The sequence below is a fragment of the Diaporthe citri genome (genome assembly GCF_014595645.1).
Source record: "Diaporthe citri strain NFHF-8-4 chromosome Unknown scaffold_11, whole genome shotgun sequence".
NCBI lineage: Eukaryota > Fungi > Ascomycota > Sordariomycetes > Diaporthales > Diaporthaceae > Diaporthe > Diaporthe citri.
In genome coordinates this window covers 898,473-916,003 of record NW_025064856.1, presented here as the reverse complement: position 1 = coordinate 916,003, position 17,531 = coordinate 898,473, and the positions used below count along the sequence as shown (strand labels likewise).

Below are 17,531 nucleotides of genomic sequence, written 5' to 3'. Positions count from 1 at the left end.
CGCACCAATTCGCCCATCGAGGACATATGACCAATATTTCTCGGTGGATGCAGTCTAATGCCTTCGATGAGACCCGCGAAAATGTATGTAGAGCTAACTGGTGGTTATTCAACCCCTCACCATAACAAGCGCGCTTCTACACTGGTACTGTGCTCCTTGTGAAGCTTGCTGGTCCGCATGAGAATATCCATTACGACTACTTCAGGGAACCTGCCTGGTTTCCGCTCAAGATAGTATTCTTCATTATGCGATGTCTATCTCCGCATATTTCAGACATTGGCTCCATCTTTCTGATCTCGCTTGTGGCATTTGGAGCTTATCCGGAGGCGGCACTTGGGAACAGCTCCACGGCAAGAACGTCGCCGAAGTCGCTTCTGAGGCAGGAGTCAATCACTTAATCTACTCTTCGCTCCTTCATGTCACGGAGACGACCAACGGCCACATCAAGCATGTCGTGCACCTCGACGACAAGGCCGAGGTTGAGCGCTACATCCGCTCCAGTGATTACTCGCTGCAGGTTGGCCTCCTTATCCCATGTGGAGTAAGGGGATGGTGATTGATGATGGGTCGCGTGTGACGCTCCGCTGTGATCACTCGCTGCGCTCGCTTAGAGAATGGCTGTGGGTGGTGACGCTCCGCTCCGCTTCGCTGTGGTTGATCGCGCTCCGCGCTCAGAGATTGGTGGGTGACCCGGCATGAAGAATGTTGTGATTACGGGAGCACTCGTCTCGGACACGATCGGAGGCCGGCGCTAGTAAGAGGCGGCACGGAAGAGGCTCCACTCGGCAGTCGCTCAGCCGGTCGAACCCACAACTTCTCACAGCCCCGGAATTCTGGTAGCCACACAAATAGCAGCAGCTGTCAGATTGTACGTAATCACCGATATTGTTGATAATTAAATGGGTCTTAATGATAACTTAATTATATATTGTTTTGCTCTTAGCAAACCCCCTTCTTTCCAATGGTTGGGCCTTTTTTATTAAAGCTAGTGTAATTACCTAAGGCACCCTTATTTTAATGCTCCCCTAGGGTTAATCCGCAGCAAACCGCTTAATTTAATATACCTCCTTAAACTTATAAGTATTAAAAAGCTAAATATAGAATTAGCCTTAGTTTTTTACTGCTTTATGCCTATTTCTTATAAGGTCTTCCTTTAAAGTATTTTCCTTTCTTAGTTCCTCCATACTTTTTAGCTTAAGCTAATAAAGAAATCCTATCCACTTCTTAGCTAATAAGGCTTTTATTAACTTATTTATCATTATTTTTGCCGTTAATATATATTTTATTAATATTTAATTGCTTTAAACTTCTTATTAAAGCTAATAATTATAAATATTTATATATTAAAGTTTTATTTTAAAAGTAATAACTTTCTTATTAATTAAATTAATAGTTTAGGTATTATTATACTTAATTTAAATAATGCTATTATTTAATTCCATTAATAGTTCTTTAAGTAGCTTATTTATAAAAAGTATTTCCTTTACGGCTTATATAAATATTAAAAGCTTAGCTTTTATTATTAACATAGTAACCATATCTTGCTTATTTACCCTTTAATTAATAAAACCTTTAAATAATTACATTATAAATATCTAAAAGCTCTTTTAATTAAAGGAATTATTTATAAATAATGCATTGCTTATAATTATAAGGTTATTAAAATTTTTAAAGTAAAAAGTAATATACTTAATATTATTAAGATAAAAAAGGACTTAATTAATGGCATTTTAATGCTTTAAACTTAAATTTATTAAAAATTAAATAAGTTATAAGATAATAAATGCAATATTTAATTAAGTGGATATTATAGCAAATAATAATAAATTAATCTTTTATTAATAGCTATATATTTTAGCTAATAAGGCAGCATCTTCTTATAATAATAGCTTTTTAGCTATTATAAGGATTATAAGTAAGAAGTTCTTCTTATTAGCTAATTTAATAATTTTCTTAATATATAAAATTTAAGCTAACTAAATTCTTTTATTTAAATAGTTTTAAATAATCTTTATGCTAAGGAATTATTATATTAAATCTCCTTTATTAATCTTATACTTTTCTTAAAGTTATTAAGTAAAAGCATTAACTTAATTTTATTTATTCTTTTAATAGGCTATAATAATATTATTAATATAAAAGAATATAAGAACTTTATCTTTAATATAATAATAAAGTTTATATAAAACTTATTTATAATTATAGGCTAAGAATATTTTTATAAACTCTTTTTATTATAATAGCGGTAAAATCCGTAATTTATAAAGTGCTTTATTAAGTAATAAGATTATTTTCTTCTTTTTATATTTATAAAGCATTTTTATAAAAATATCTTGATTTATTAAAGCATAAATAAATATATAAATAATATTATATTAAATTAATTTAAGGTTAAACTTAAATATAATGGTAATAAGCATTTAAAATAATTATTTAGCAAAAATAGCAATATAAGTATTTTATATTTATTCTTATGCTTGCTAATCTCTCCTAATAATAAGTTATACTTTGCATTTTTAAAATATATTATATTTATTAAACTTATAAATATATATTTATATGCAATTTAAGATTTATTTTCCTATTATATAAGTATCCTTTTTATTAATTTTGGTTTATAACTTTATATTTTTATAGCTTTATAAATAATTAGCTTTTGCCTTTTTAAATAATACTTTAAATAAGTAATTTTTTAAATTATTATATTATTTTAGTAAATTTAAAAGGTTGCTTTTATGCATTTTCACCCCTTAATATAAATATTTTTTAATATAAGCTTTATTAAGGATCTTTTTATTTAACTTTGCTATTAAGGCGGCTTTTATGCCTATAAGAAATGCGGCTTGCTATATAAGAATTTAGTAAACTTCTTTATTAAATAAAATTTTATTATTAATCTTTATTTAAATTATATAAATTAAAAGTATAAATAGCGATAATTATAAAGGTATGGGTAAAAGGGTAAATTTTGCATTTATATAGGCATTATTTTATTAATTTACTTTAAAGCATTCTTTTTCTTTGGCTTTTATATCTTTCTTTAAAATACTATTAATATTGCTTTCTTTTTTGGTTTTAAACTAAATTTCATTTCCTTAAGTACCTGCTTTAATTAAATTTTCCCCTTTTAATTTAAATATTTTATCTTTATTTAAAAGGAAGTATTTCTTTGCTTATTTTGCTAAATAGTTAATATTTATAATTAAGAGTTTATCTTTAAACCTTTCCTAATTTTCATTAAATACTTAATATTTATTAAAAATAATATCTTTTATATTAATTACCTTTTTAATAAAAGGAATTTATATTTAATAAATATTTAAAGATTAATATTTAATAAAATATTTAATTTATATTTATAGTTTTAAATGCTTATATTTTCTTTTCTTAAGTTATGCATTTAAAGTTATTATATATGCCTTATAGCCAAAGACTTATAGGTATGCTTAATTTAGTTTTAAATTTAGCTATAATATATTAAGGCATTTTATAATTGCTAATTAAAATTTATAATATAATGTTTTCCATTTAAAGCCATAGCTTAGCATTTTATTATTAAGATATATAGTTATATATTTAATTTCCAGCTAAAGCAAGTATAAAAGTCTTAAGCTTATTTACATTACTTATATTTTTTCTTTAATTATACCCCTTAAGCATTTAACATTATTATTGTAAGCTTATATATTTAATATTAAGGGCTTAATTTTAATATATCTTAATTTAAGAAAGCTTTTAACTACTTATTATCTTATAAAGATTTTATTATTATATTTAATAACCTTAATAATAATTTTATATTATATTTTTATTATATTAAGAAATAATATAAATACTTTAAGAATTATTTCGCTTTTTTAATTTTTAAGGTAATAATTTTAAATATATTTTAAGACTTTGCATATAAGCAGTAATTATAATATATAATTATAAATTTTAAGTTTATAATTATAAAAATTTAATGCAATTCTTTTGCTTTTTTATTTAAGGATCTTTCTTAATGCTTAATAAATTTACCTTATAATTTTAATTAAAGCATATGCTTTATATTTAATTATTATTAATCCTTAAATACGCACCCCTTAAAATAAGGATATAAGGTATTTAAGTATGCATAGGTTTAAATGCCTTATTTAATTATACTAAAGAATGGTTTTACTAGTAAGTAGTTTCTATTTAATATAAAATATATACTTTTTCCACTAAATATTAAATATACTTTAAGTTTTAATAATTTAATATTTAATAATATATTAATTATAAATATTTTAAAGTTAATATAAAGTTAATTTATTATATTACTTAAGGGTTATTAAGTTATATTTATTATTTTAATAAATACTTTTCTTTTAAAGCTATCTTAAAAATATTATAATTATTAGCAATCTTAAGTAAAAAGTAATATTTTTAAGGTATAAAATTATTAATTTATAATAAATCGCTATAATATTATATCTTAAAATAAGGAGTTAATAATTATTTAATTATAAGTAATTAATATGCATAGCTAGTTTTATATTAAATAATTTATAGCTATTATTTATAATTAAGATTATATTTATTAAGTTAAGTATTATTAAGTATTAAAAAGGGTATTTTTTTATATTTATTATAAAAGCTTCCCTAGCTTTTATATTAATTATATAATACCCTAAAAGTTAATCTTTAACTTTTTTAATTATTTTTATTTTAATTAATCTTAAAGTTCTTAACTTTAATTTAAACCTTAATCCCTTAATAGCTTAAACTTATGCTTATAAATTAATATTATTTTTAAAAGCTTATTTTATTCTTTTTTAAATTTCTTTTTATAGCTTTTACTTTAAGTAAGCCTTTTTAAGAAAGATATAATAGCATTTTATAAGAGTATAAAGCATATTATATGCAAGGCACCTTTTATTTAAAATGTTTTCTTTTTTAAGTTAATAACGCTTCTTTTTATTACAGCCTTTATATAATTTAATCATGCCTTTTTATAATAATACTCCTTAATGTTTAATAATTTAAGCATTTCTATTCTTATTATTATAATTTTCATTATTATTATAAGTAATTATAAACGCTTTTTTTAAGGCTTTAATAGTTTTTTATAAGTTATAAGCTATTAACTCCTTATAAAAGTTATTCTTAACTTTATAAAATATAAGGTTTTTATTTATAATATCTTATTATTTAAATTATTTAAAGGATATTATTTATATAAGCAGTAACCCTTATATTACTTGCAATAAGTTTAATACTTATAATATTATATCTTTAGCATTAAAGAATTCTTTTTAAAAATCTTTTATTATAAGTACTTCTTATTTATTAATTTATATATATACCTCCTTAATATTTTATAGCAATTTAAGGGCATTTTTATATACTATTCTTAATTTTATCTTTTTATTAATTAATAATATTTTATATATTTCTTTTAAGTTTTAATGCTATTTCTAAATAAATTAATTTATAATGCAATAAGTACTTTTATAAATTAAGGAAATTATTTAAAGCATTTACTTAATAAGTTCTTTTATAAATTAATATTCTTCCTTATAAGTTATATTAAGTTGCTTAAACCATAATAAGTTTAAGTTAAATATCTTTTAACCGCTTTTAATAAAGTTTAACATTATTTAATTACCCATAACCCTTTCTTAAATTATATCTTTATCCCCTTCTTTATTATTTATTATTTAAAATCATGCAATTTGCAATATATACGGTTTCTTAATATATTTCTTTTATTAAATATTAAGCATTTTAGGATATAAAAGAAAGGGTTTCTTATTTATAATATAAATATTTAGTCCTTATATTTAAACTTAAAGTTTAAATTTATAATTCTAATCATTCCAATCTTTAAGTTTTATTAAAAAGGCATTTAAGGTTTTAATATTAATTTAATTTATTATAATATAATTAATTTAAGGTAATAAAACTCTTAATTATTAAATTATATATAATTACCAATATTATTAATAATTAAATGGGTTTTAATAATAACTTAATTATGTATTGTTTTGCTCTCAGCGGACCCCTTTCTTTCTAATGATTAGGCCTTTTTTACCGAAGCTAGTGTAGTTGCCTAAGGCACCCTTATTTTGGTGCTCCCCTGGGGTCGGTCCGCAGCGAACCGCCCAATCTGACAGCAGCTTAGGCTGTCCTTCGCGCACCAGTCCGGCCACGGTAGGATCATTTGGTGCACCTTGACGTCGGAGAACCCGTGGTGGGGGCGTCGGGATTAAGCATAGCTAGAGCACCCTGGCAAATAATCTCTCCTCTCGTGCCTCTGATTGGGCTGAAGATTAGACTTTCTTAACAGGAGCTATACGTGTACAGTAAGCATTGCTAAACGCGAGGGCGAACAGCATTCCAAACGTCGGACGGACTTTTTCCTTTTCCACACGCGAGTCTTGGCCGGCAGCTTCCGTGCATCCACTATCCATCCACCTTTTCCACTTCCCCACCAGACCACTGCACAACATTTCGCTGTCAAGAGAGCCCGAACGCATGTTCTATTGTGCAGGGCATGTTTGAGTATCATTACGTAGTGATGTAATGATGGAATCCCAGCAAACACCTCAGGCGCCGGAGATGGCCGAGTCTCACAGGACGGCTGCAAGGCTTCCGTCTCTCTCATGTTCGTCCTGCAGACGTCGCAAGGTTTGAGACCATCCCTTATCTCTCGGCCGATACGTCCAGATGCCAAAACAATAAGCAGGTAAAATGCGACCACCGGAAACCCATATGCTCCGCCTGCGAGAAATATGGGCAGGAATGCGTCTGGCCCGGGAGAAAGAAGAACAATCCCCGGAAAGAACACAAGTCAGCCCCCTCCTACCTTGCTTCCCCCGTGTTTTATGTGTAGGGATGGGTGACCAACCTTAGCCGGATTTTCTCAACCCAACTTGAAGACTCTATGATAATGTCACCGCAAGACTAGGCCAGATAGAGCGTTTGGTCAAAGATCTGCGGGAGCAAAAGCCGACCTCACGGGCGCAAGAGACTCATCCTCGGTCGATGAGCGACACCTCGTCCAATGGTAACTCTAGTTATCAACCCACAAGGTTGGATACATCGCCGGCAGTGGATCCGCCGCCGCCGGACCTGACATCTCCGTCTGACACCAGTTCGTCGGGGCCGAAGCTATTCCATTCCGAGACTATGCCCGAAGCCACCATCTGCGCCGGCGGTATGTGTCAAATGCAAGAGAATAAATCGGTGCACAGAAGAACCATTGGTTAATCCATCAAACAGGCTCTTGTTCGCTTTTTTCGGCCAAAGGCATGGAGAAGATTGACATCTTGGTTGGGGACAAGCGGTTCTCCGGCGTTGCCCGCAGGTTACTGCAACAGATTAACAATATTCCGCGACAGAGAACCCTCAACTACATTTCCACTCCCGCCGACTCTTTCCCATCTGCTTTTGTGATTGCGGAATACATGAATGGTACATGCACTCGCCATTGGCAGGTATCCAACCACACCCCACGTATTGGCTAATCAATCTACTTACCAGACTTTTTCATGACCCTCAACCGATACATCAAGTTCTTCGATGAAGCTGTCGTCCGCGCTGCGGTACAGTCATACCTCCATGGGCAACCACCAAGCGGCATCGGCTGGAAAATAGCCTTGTTCACCATCCTCTTGCACCCGCACAGGAAACGAGATCTGCTGCATGGTACGCGTGAGCACGAGAAGTATCTGCACAGCGCCATGGCCCTCGTACCCACCGTCATGTTGCAACCACCGTCTCCCATGATGATAGGGGCTCTACTCTCGCTGGTAAGCCTCTCATAGTGACAGCTATTCTGTCGTATCGAGAACAACTGCTGAACAAGGAAGACCGTCCACTTTATCTTCACGGCCGAAAATAATATTGCCGTCTCATTCCTGGCTCTGGCAACACAGTCTCTTATTCTGGGCGGCTACTACCATAGTAACCACCCCGGCCTAAGCGATTCGGAAATCCAGCATCGTCGTCGCCTGTTCTGGCAAGCATACATTTTTGACCGTGACCTGATGTTAAGGATCGGAAAGCCACCTCTGATCACCGACAACTTTCTGCTCGACTTTCCAGAAGAATTCCCTCTGGATTGCTACGGCCTCTTCTACTATCCCGGTGACATCGTTCTTAACTACTTCCGACAAGAGGTCAGGCTGGCGCAGATCCAGGGCCGCATCTATGCAAGGCTGCACCTCAACACCCCGACGTCAGCCGCGGCTCTGGAATCCGAAATCAGCCTTTTGGATAGGGAGCTTCAGCAATGGCGGGAAAGCATTCCGGAGATGATTCGCCCGCAGCAGTCAGGTGCTCCTCTGGATGACGATAACCATGCTAGGCTGATCGCGCTGAGTTCCCTGCACTACATCTACTTCCAGTTGGTTGTCGCTGTTCACTCTGCGGCTCTCAGAATGTCCTCGACAGGTCAGGACATGGACTTCCTCCGACCCAGCGCTGCCATTTGCGTCAATGCTGCCCGTGGGGCAGTATCGCTCTTGAACTACCACCACTTCGATCATCCATTCACTGTGTAAGAAGCTTCCCGTGCCTCATGATCAGATGACCTGACTGAGAATACTCACTTTGGCCAGATACCTTCTCTACCAGGTTGCCTGGAGCGTCGATATCCTATTCATCAACATTATCGAGAATAAGACTTCGGCTATTGCAGGGCAGGACATCGAGCTCATCAAACTTGTCCTCTCGTTTTATGAGAGATACGATGTGAACCACAAGAACATCACCTCGTACTACATCATCAAGGCGCTCTACGATGTAGCTGTGTCGGTCATCCTGGATCCTCAAAATTCACTCCAGGATCCCCTTGGTTCGGCTCTAGACGTTCTGACTTTGGGCGTGGGGAGACCAAACGAGGTTGCGGGGTATCTGCCTGTTCTTCCTGTTCCCGGCGCAACAGAGCAGGACAACTGGGAAGGCATATCTCACAACAGCCACAACTGGCTCTCTGCCGGGGTCCTGCAAATGGTTGATTGGAGCCTACCACCGAACGCTGATGAGTAACGAAATGTGAGTCGTTTGTTCGGTCCCATGAGGATATCTGTGTAAATACTATAGTAGAGCTATGAACCTGTCTCAAAGATCGAACTGCGATCCTTCAACCACAACCCAATTTGCCCGCGTGTTCATGCAATTACGCTGTCAGCGAACTCAAAGCCTTCATATGCGAGCCCAATCCTAGCCTGCGCAAGCCGCCTTGACAGACGGTCGAGCGTTCAGGCGTTCATGCCACGCCAAGAAGTTGGGAAATCGTTCCCCGGTGTGGTGCTTGTCCCAGAGCTTCGTCCCTGAAGAACGGGGCATCGAGAGCTACTCGGTTCCATGGGATGAAGGAGAGATCGGCATAGGTGCTACATCTGTCAGCAAGTTTTCCCATGAGATCATAACGGGTACACTCACAGTTTGTCTCCAACAAGGAACTCTCGATCCTTGAGGATGCCGTCCAAGACCCCGAACACCCTCACGATCTGCTCAATGTACCTGCTGTTGGCTGTTGGGATGTCTTCTGTCTGCTTGTAGAACCACACAGCCTGTCCGTAATAAGGTCCCTGTCCTGACATCTGAAAATGCAGGTACTGTCGGAGCAGCCATCTGCTCTCTGTCCTCCAAGGTCAAGGCGCCGAGTGCATCGTATGTCTCGACGAGGTACTCGATGATGGCGCCAGACTCCCAAAGAGTAAAATTGTCGTTGTTTGGATCAACTATGACCGGTGTGCGACCATTGGGGTTAAGCTTGAGGAAACCCGCGCTCTTGACGTCTTCAACCTCAACTTTTCCATACGGAATGCCAAGCTCTTCCAGCGTGATCAAGACCTTGAAAGGGTTTGGACCGCCACCTGTGAGTTGTTAGCCTGATATCTTTCTGTGAGTCTATTCATGGCGTACCGAGGACGTAGACAGTGATAGGTTCAATGGCAGGCATATTCACCAGAATAGGCGCCTGGATAGCAAGTGGCTGAAGTGATAATGGTACTGTTTGCTCCACGCTAAGTGTCGATAATGCAGACCTCGAATAGAAATATGTCACGCCCATATCGGCACAAGTTAAATATATCCAGTTGCGCCACAATCACCGCTTGATCTCTCGCGGCATTGCTCATCTTCTCTTCATACTCGGAAAAAAAGACACCAGAAGTCCGTGTCCGTGTAAATCCCTTTCTACTCTGGGCTCCCACCACCCGCGTCCTCCGGCTGAGAAATATGTCCATACTCTTTCATTGGTTTCCAGCTATAGTCCGCTCTCCAGTCATCCGAATAGTATCTCTGCCCAGCGGTGAGCAAATCTGGGACGGAACTATGTCAGCTTAACGACGCGGAGAGGAACACGGAGCCGGTGATGCTCGGCCTCAGCTGCGCCACGGAGGTAGGTACATCACGAATGATTGTCTGGTCGCAACATTGATTCGTTTATTGGTTTAATGGGCATTGTTAGTATCATATTGCTTAAGAAGCACATGTATACAGATTAAAAACGAGACCACTTAGTATCATGTAAATTGTTTTGCGGCACACAGTAGTAACTTTGCGCTTGTTGTGGGTTTGGTCAGTCTCGACCAATGAAGCCCAGAATAAGTGTCGCGCTCGCGCGTTTTGAGTTTTCCGAAATGTCCGAAAATTGCGCCCAATCGGGCAGCCCCATATACTCCCGATGTGAGCATGTTGATCTGTGGGGTGAAATGAATTATCTCCGCATCTTTTGGAGTGAACAAGAAGTATTCATCACATGAGAACAAGATACCTAGGTTCTCTCAACGAGCTATAAAACGCCTTTCCAGTGTTGCACCACGATGCATATGAGTATGGGATCAGATTACCCGTCAGCAATTCTTTCCATGTCGACCATTTTCATACCCTACGCCAACTCTTTCCAGTTCTAGTTCTCAAAAAGAAAAGAAAATCACAATCATGGTCCAATTCATCCAAGCTGTTTGCCTCGCTGCTGGATGTGTTTCGATGGTACCAAATGCTACCGAACCAAGCCCGGCACCCAAGATAACCTTTCCTACCGATGCCACCTGTGGCGAGGTTAACGTTTTTTATACGTGAGTTTGTGGAAGTCGCGGGCAGCCGTTCAGTTCTCTAATCCGAGCAAATAGTGGACTTGCGGCGTATCATCCTCTCGTCACTTCTCGAGGTTTTAATCCAGCCCGAACTGATATTTCGCTGCGCAACGACACCGCAAACCTTGTTAAAGCGGGCTTTAATGTCTACGGTAGGCTACATTGAACCAAATGAGATGCTTTTCTATCCTTTTTACAGCCCCTCGGCTAAGTGTTTGAATGCAGTGCTGTTCCAAGGAACGGATCAACCGGCTTCCAACATTGCGGACCGTATGGAGGGCAGGAGCTGGGGCGTGACAGGTGTAGGATGGGGTATTAGGAATTCGACTCTCTTCGAGCTCGTCGAGCGATTTGAAGGTATTGTGATGATATTATAGACGATACCGTTCTATGATGACTGACAAAACTACATAGAGAACATTAATCAGTATCGTCAGGCCGCGCCGCTTACTCCCATGGTCTTTAACTGGGGTCCTACCACGCTGGCTGAGTCCGTTATCAGGCACGTGCCTTTTTGAGGGAGGACTGCACCGAAAAGCCTGGAACTCTATACGTAAGCTCATACACCGACTGTAAGCCACAGTGTGCTAATGGGGAATATGACAGGCTTACGAGGAAAACTGCCCACCCGAGCTATGCGAGAAAGTGACTGTGGTTACTTCAGGCAGCCTTGATGAGCTTCTTCATGGTATCCCTCAGTGATCACTGGATCGAGACCTTGAGAACTCCTTATTCGTGTTCATCAGTTGAGCTGTCACAGAAAAAAAAGCTATTCCTGGACCATTTGGAATGATGGAAATTGTATAACTATCATAGACTGGGACAAACTCCACTTTATTTAAGATTTTGAACCTTATCTTCGTACTCGTATCTTCCACCGTTGAATAAAGACAATGATTTCATCCTGCAGAGGGTAAATAGACTCATTTCAATTGTGTCGATATACATCTTACCAAATCATAGAGACTGCAGTTGTCCAAGTTCCCACGATTTGTATAAACGTGCTGCCAGCAACGACGCACGTTGAGCCACAACCCGGGCTGGTTATCGTTTGGGGCACCTCGGTCTCGCAATTGGATGCAACTGGCCTGAGGCTCAACAGGCGTGGGGCTAATGCTTGAAAACGCATGGCTCGCACTTCGTCGGAGACCGTCTTATGCACACGTCGAATGAGATTTTATCTTGGCACATTACTCATGGGTAGTAAACTGGATTGAGTATTCACAATGTTGTTCTATGGTGTCCGCAACGATTCCAACGTCGAAGAAACCACATCTGAAGCAAAATCTCGAGCATTCATCATTGACGGTCCATCATCTCGGACATGGATTCACCAAGCAGTCAGCCAAATGACGGACCAGCAATCAAAGACGTTGGCGAACAAATGTCGGCTATCTCGTTCTCATGCCACCCATGTCGGCTGAGAAAGCTGAAATGCGATCGAATCCAGCCTCGTTGCAGCCGATGCATCAGGCTCGGGGATACTTGCGAATACCCAAAGGAAAGACGGTCGAACGTGGGTAGACGAAAAAGAGTTCTGAGCTGGAAACGAAAGTAGGTCAGTTACAATGCTTGCAGTGGCTGTCCGACTTGGTATGGGGAAACTGCGGGATATCCTCTAAAGGATACCCTACTATAGGACAGTCTCATGCTGGACATTTCCCTGTGGTGTTCACCTTGCCCAATCAGTAGCCTTTACCGGTCTCGTCTTGTTCCGAATGGGCTAACATTCACACCGCAGATGAGCTCGAACGATTGGCGAGGGGTGGGAATAATGCTCCGGCAGCTGAGGAAAATCAGATTCAACAGCCATTGCCGCAGGGCCCCGACGATTTCGATCTCCCCAACGAGCATTACACACCACAATCTTCAGTTGCAAATCATAGCCAAGGACAGCCACAACCAAACACTTCATTCGCAGACTTGGTTTCAGTCGGGCTGTTTGAGCAGCGTCCTGCACAGGAAATCGCCCTTTTTCTGTATGACATTTCTCTGCGTTACCAATGATCACATCTGACAGACGTAGGACGAATGTTTATTTCGACAAGTGGTACTTTGCCTCCCCCATGTTTCAGCGCGCTCGTTATATGGTGTCGTTGCATCTGCCACCTCACATGCGTCCGCCCATGGGTCTTCAATACATTATACTGGCCCTTGGTGCCGACATCACGAAGACACACAGGAAACTAGCAATGCCATTTTACCAGCGTGCCAGGTCATATATGCAATCAGACGAGATGCGAGTGGGTTACCAAATTGTATCATTCCTGCAAGGAACAAATCGCTGAGAACCATAGGGGGAGGGCCAACATTTCACCACAATCGCCCACGCACAGGCCTGGAGTTTGATAGCCAACTTTGAAGCACAACAGCTCCGATTTGCACAGGCGTCAATGAGCCTCGGCAGAGCAGTCAGAACTGCGCAGATGCTCGGACTGCATCTCATGGATGGACAGAGCGTGGATGACACTCCATTGCCATCCCCATCTCGAGAATGGGCGAAGGCAGAAGAAATGCGCAGGACATGGTGGGTGATTTACTGCCCTGACCGACTAGTATGTGGTAGTACTGGTTGGCCAGCGATGATAAATGAGCAAGATGTAAGTCGTCAAACTCTGTTAATCGCACAACCCTTTCTACAGACATGCTGATCTGATCGGAGATCGACACTCATCTTCCCGCTTCCGAAGAATCCTTCCAAGCAGGCCTGAAAGAGCACACGAGCCCCTTGAGAAGCATGTTGAACCTAGAAGGCCAGAAGTTTGCTGCTTTCGCAGCACGAGTCCTCGCCGCATCCCACTTCCACCAAGCTTGCCAACACTCCGCCAAGACCTCTTCAGAGCAAGACACATGGCATATCCAATCAAGTTTATACTGGAAGCGCCATCGCGAGATTGACAACGATTTGTCTATTCTCCTTCACTGCCTTCCAGAGGATATCAAACTACCCAACAACATACGTTGTCAAAACGCGACTTTTGTCAACATCATCATCCACACTTCTGTAATCTGCCTTCCCAGGGCAGCCATATCGAGGACGCAAAAGGTCGGAAGTTGGGAGGGAACAGTCCGTCAAAGCAGATTCCGACTCATTGCTGCGGCGGAGGAGATCCTCAATATTCTCAGCATGATGCCAGACGTCAACGACGTGCTTCAGAACCCGATGCTAGTGTTTCTTGATCAGCCTGAATCGGCTGAACCTGACTATCAGCGGCAGGGGAATCTTGACTTAACTCTCCGCTTCGTGATTCTGGCAGTCACAACTTGAGGCAACCCGGTAACGAGATCTATGGCTATACAGTTGGCTGTGGACATGCGGAGACCTGGTCTTGACTCCCCGGCTGTCCAAAAGGTCAGTTGCAAGCATCTTCCGGCTCAGTGATTTCAGACTAATATTGTCATAGGCAACCGAGCTGCCACTAGGGACAGGCTCAGTTCCAATTCTTGCGAAAGGAGGCGACGGCTCTTCGAATCCACTGTTTCACCCTAACAATTGTAATAGCTCACCAGACAGTACCACGGATCCCTGAAGATATTGAATTTCGCTTCCGATTACAGGCTCAATATTAACATGTACCCCTTCGTACACAATAGCTCTAAAAGTCCGTCTATAATCTCTAATCTTTCTCAGCAGCAGTGAAAGCACTCAGAACGCTCGACAACTTCACATCCATCTCCGTAAATTCACCCTCATCAGTGCTCTGTATTGTCACCGCGCCACCCGCTCCGATGCGATAGGTATCACCAGAATGCGAGCTGTGATCAGCCCCAGTCCCGCTTTGTGTGCCAAAGTGGGACTTGTCAGCGTCACCGGTAGTGTCCACGTTGACAGCGGTGCGAATCACGACGGACAAATCGCCGCCGCCGCCGACATCCAAGTAGCCCAGGACGCCGGAGTAGATGCCCCGATTCCTCGGCTCCAGATCTCTCAATATCTCACATGAGCGCTTCTTTGGGGCACCAGTCATGGATCCAGGAGGAAGCGATGCTCGTAACACGTCGAGGCCGCGGGGGCCGGTCCAAGGTGTGCTCGAGGCGGGGTTGCTCGGGATGCACTGTCCCTCGATCACTGAGACCAGCTGGTATACTGTTGCGTACTCCTCAACTACCATGAGCTTAGACACCCAGGTATTACTCGCGCCGACTACACCGCCTAGGTCACTGCATGACAAGTCAGCATTCGTATCAACGTGTCGTATGAGCACGGGAACTACACACTGTCGGATCAGATCGACGATCATGAGGTTTTCAGCTTGCTCCTTTGAGCTTCCAAGTATTTCGTATGCTTCTTTTCGTGTGAAGTCGGACTTCTTGACGGTGCCTTTGATAGGTCGAAATTGGCAGTGGCCGGTTCTATCCCAGCTGAGAAAACGTTCGGGGCTAGAAGAAACCGTTGTCAGCGTCACGAAGTCAGGATTAGGGCATGGAAGGCTATGTATGTACTGACCTGCTTCCGACTACTGTGACTCCATTCAAGCTGAGAAAGGTGCCAAATGGTGCTGGGTTCACTACGTTTATCATAGTCAGTAATTAGTCACTGAGACCCAAAAGAGAGACCAAGTTGGACCTACTTTGCCGCAAGCGCTTGTACATATTCCAGCAACTTGGGGGCTTTCCACTGCTCGGTTTGCTGGTTAGTGTCGTCCATCATCTGTGGCAAAAGAAATAAGTAACGATGGCGTACTTAACAGCGGGGAGTCGAATTTCTGTCTGGTCAGTAAGACAAAGCTCATAAGAATCCCCGGACCTCAAGAACTCTTGGCAATCCAAGACCTTTTGCTTATACTCCACTCCCTGTGGCTTGGTGACTTGTGCATTTCTGATGGCATGTTGCAATATCTGATCCTCTTCGACTGGACGTCTGTCTCCAACCTCAAGCTGTTGGATGATCCCACCGATTTCTGCAACCCAGTCCGAATCATCACGGTGGAGAGACTGAACATATACCAGGCCCTGGCAAATTGGATTGTTAGAAAAAGATTCTTTCAACATTTCGATTCGATGAATTGCTTACCTGTTCGTGGTTCATAACAATGCTGCGTTGGATGAACGCAAAGTTGATATCAGGGATCTCAGATGGCCGATGAGAGTCTACTTGGATGGTCTCCAACCCAGCCTCGTATGATACATACCCTGCAAAGCCGCCCCAGAATGGGATCTCTGCGGGCAAGGTCTGGCTAGTGGTACTGTGAGCTCTTGGGTTGTGAGCATCCAGCACCTTCTGCAACACTGGCCAGACTTGGTCGATGGAATCCAATTGCAGCTCAGCCAGGCCGTTGGCTCCAGGGTTGGTTCCCCAGCGTATGCGCCTATCGTCAACCTTGTAGGTGACCTTGAGGGTTTCCTGTGGATGCACGAGTCCGAGGATGCTGAATGTTCCTCTTTCTCCTTGGTGGCCTTGGGAATCAAGCAGGACCACCTCAGTCTCATCGTTGTTTAGTCGTAAGGCTTCACACAGAGCATCAGGGGATACATTCTTTGACTGGTATGCCTTCCAAGTCAATACTGGAGTCGAATCCGGCTGGGAACCGCCAGTAATGGCCAGCATTTTGTCAACCAATGAAGAAAGTGTGTCCTATATTGAGAAGTCTCTTAGCCATAAACTCGATGGTGTAAGGAAGATAGCAAGGCCGAATGAGCCCAGGCGAGAAATGTGTTTCGTACCTTGGCATCACTGTTATTTTGATGGGCTAGATCTTCGAGATCATTTGTACATGAACCTTTGGGCGCCCTGTCGTGCGAGTCGTTCCATTTCTGGGCTCGGTACCACCAATTTGACACTATTGTTTGAGCGCCTTTCCTGGTTGTGCAAATTGATTCTGGGTGAAACTGAATAGACCAGAAAGGCTTCTCAGTGTGCCTGACTCCCATCAACACTGGCCTGCCCTGATCTTCCGGGCCCCACGCAAGTGGGCAAATAGAAGGGCAGGCAGTTGTTGGACTCCAGAAAATGTTGTGGCCAGGGTGGCCGAGGTCTACTTGGAGTGAGTGGTATTGTGTTGCCAACAGCTCCCCCACTCCTTCGAATATATCGCTCCCATTGTGAACTATCTTGCTGACGATGCCGTGTCGTGGCTCACTCAGCCTGGTGACATTCGCGCCGTGATTGAGGCATAGGGACTGGTGTCCCAGGCATATGCCCAAGACTGGCAAAATCAATTTGTCTGAGAGGTTCCACAAGCGGTCGATGAACCCAACGTCTTGAGGATTGGCTGGGTTTCCCGGGCCAGGGCCGATGACTACGGCGTCGAAGGCTGGTAGAAAGGTCTCCAGGCCATTTGCGAACTTCTGGTTGTTGATTCGCACGACTGTTACGTCTGCTTGGATTGATTGTTCTAGAAGACCAATGACGTTGTTGGTGAATGAGTCAAACGCATCAATGAACAAAATCCGGGGTGGAGAGTAGGAGCCCATGTCGGCAAATGCAGCTGTATGCACTGGTTCGAAGGCCGAGGTTAG

At 40.8% G+C, this 17,531-nt stretch overlaps 6 protein-coding genes across 6 annotated transcripts; 4 read left to right on the top strand and 2 right to left on the bottom strand.

The window, feature by feature from the left end:
* Positions 1 to 250: 250 nt before the first annotated feature.
* INS49_004039 (uncharacterized protein) lies at positions 251 to 556 on the top strand (the record flags this gene model as incomplete). Its single annotated transcript, XM_043164829.1, has 1 exon — positions 251 to 556. The coding sequence occupies one exon, from the start codon at positions 251 to 253 to the stop codon at positions 554 to 556; it is 306 nt and encodes a 101-aa protein (XP_043018479.1).
* A 6,452-nt stretch (positions 557 to 7,008) lies between these two features.
* Positions 7,009 to 9,015, top strand: INS49_004038 (uncharacterized protein; the record flags this gene model as incomplete). Its single annotated transcript, XM_043164828.1, has 5 exons — positions 7,009 to 7,180; positions 7,246 to 7,437; positions 7,507 to 7,775; positions 7,836 to 8,524; positions 8,586 to 9,015. The coding sequence occupies 5 exons, from the start codon at positions 7,009 to 7,011 to the stop codon at positions 9,013 to 9,015; spliced, it is 1,752 nt and encodes a 583-aa protein (XP_043018478.1).
* A 220-nt stretch (positions 9,016 to 9,235) lies between these two features.
* INS49_004037 (uncharacterized protein) lies at positions 9,236 to 9,934 on the bottom strand (the record flags this gene model as incomplete). Its single annotated transcript, XM_043164827.1, has 4 exons — positions 9,236 to 9,362; positions 9,412 to 9,521; positions 9,589 to 9,848; positions 9,898 to 9,934. 4 exons carry the CDS (start codon positions 9,932 to 9,934, stop codon positions 9,236 to 9,238), a joined length of 534 nt encoding a protein of 177 aa, XP_043018477.1.
* Positions 9,935 to 11,344: 1,410 nt separating this feature from the next.
* On the top strand, positions 11,345 to 11,590 carry INS49_004036 (uncharacterized protein; the record flags this gene model as incomplete). The annotated part of the gene is made up of 2 exons (XM_043164826.1): positions 11,345 to 11,429; positions 11,487 to 11,590. 2 exons carry the CDS (start codon positions 11,345 to 11,347, stop codon positions 11,588 to 11,590), a joined length of 189 nt encoding a protein of 62 aa, XP_043018476.1.
* Positions 11,591 to 13,654: 2,064 nt separating this feature from the next.
* Positions 13,655 to 14,340, top strand: INS49_004035 (uncharacterized protein; the record flags this gene model as incomplete). Its single annotated transcript, XM_043164825.1, has 2 exons — positions 13,655 to 13,672; positions 13,735 to 14,340. The coding sequence occupies 2 exons, from the start codon at positions 13,655 to 13,657 to the stop codon at positions 14,338 to 14,340; spliced, it is 624 nt and encodes a 207-aa protein (XP_043018475.1).
* A 349-nt stretch (positions 14,341 to 14,689) lies between these two features.
* Positions 14,690 to 17,486, bottom strand: INS49_004034 (uncharacterized protein; the record flags this gene model as incomplete). Its single annotated transcript, XM_043164824.1, has 7 exons — positions 14,690 to 15,233; positions 15,291 to 15,452; positions 15,520 to 15,580; positions 15,644 to 15,690; positions 15,757 to 16,025; positions 16,087 to 16,520; positions 17,153 to 17,486. 7 exons carry the CDS (start codon positions 17,484 to 17,486, stop codon positions 14,690 to 14,692), a joined length of 1,851 nt encoding a protein of 616 aa, XP_043018474.1.
* Positions 17,487 to 17,531: the final 45 nt, after the last annotated feature.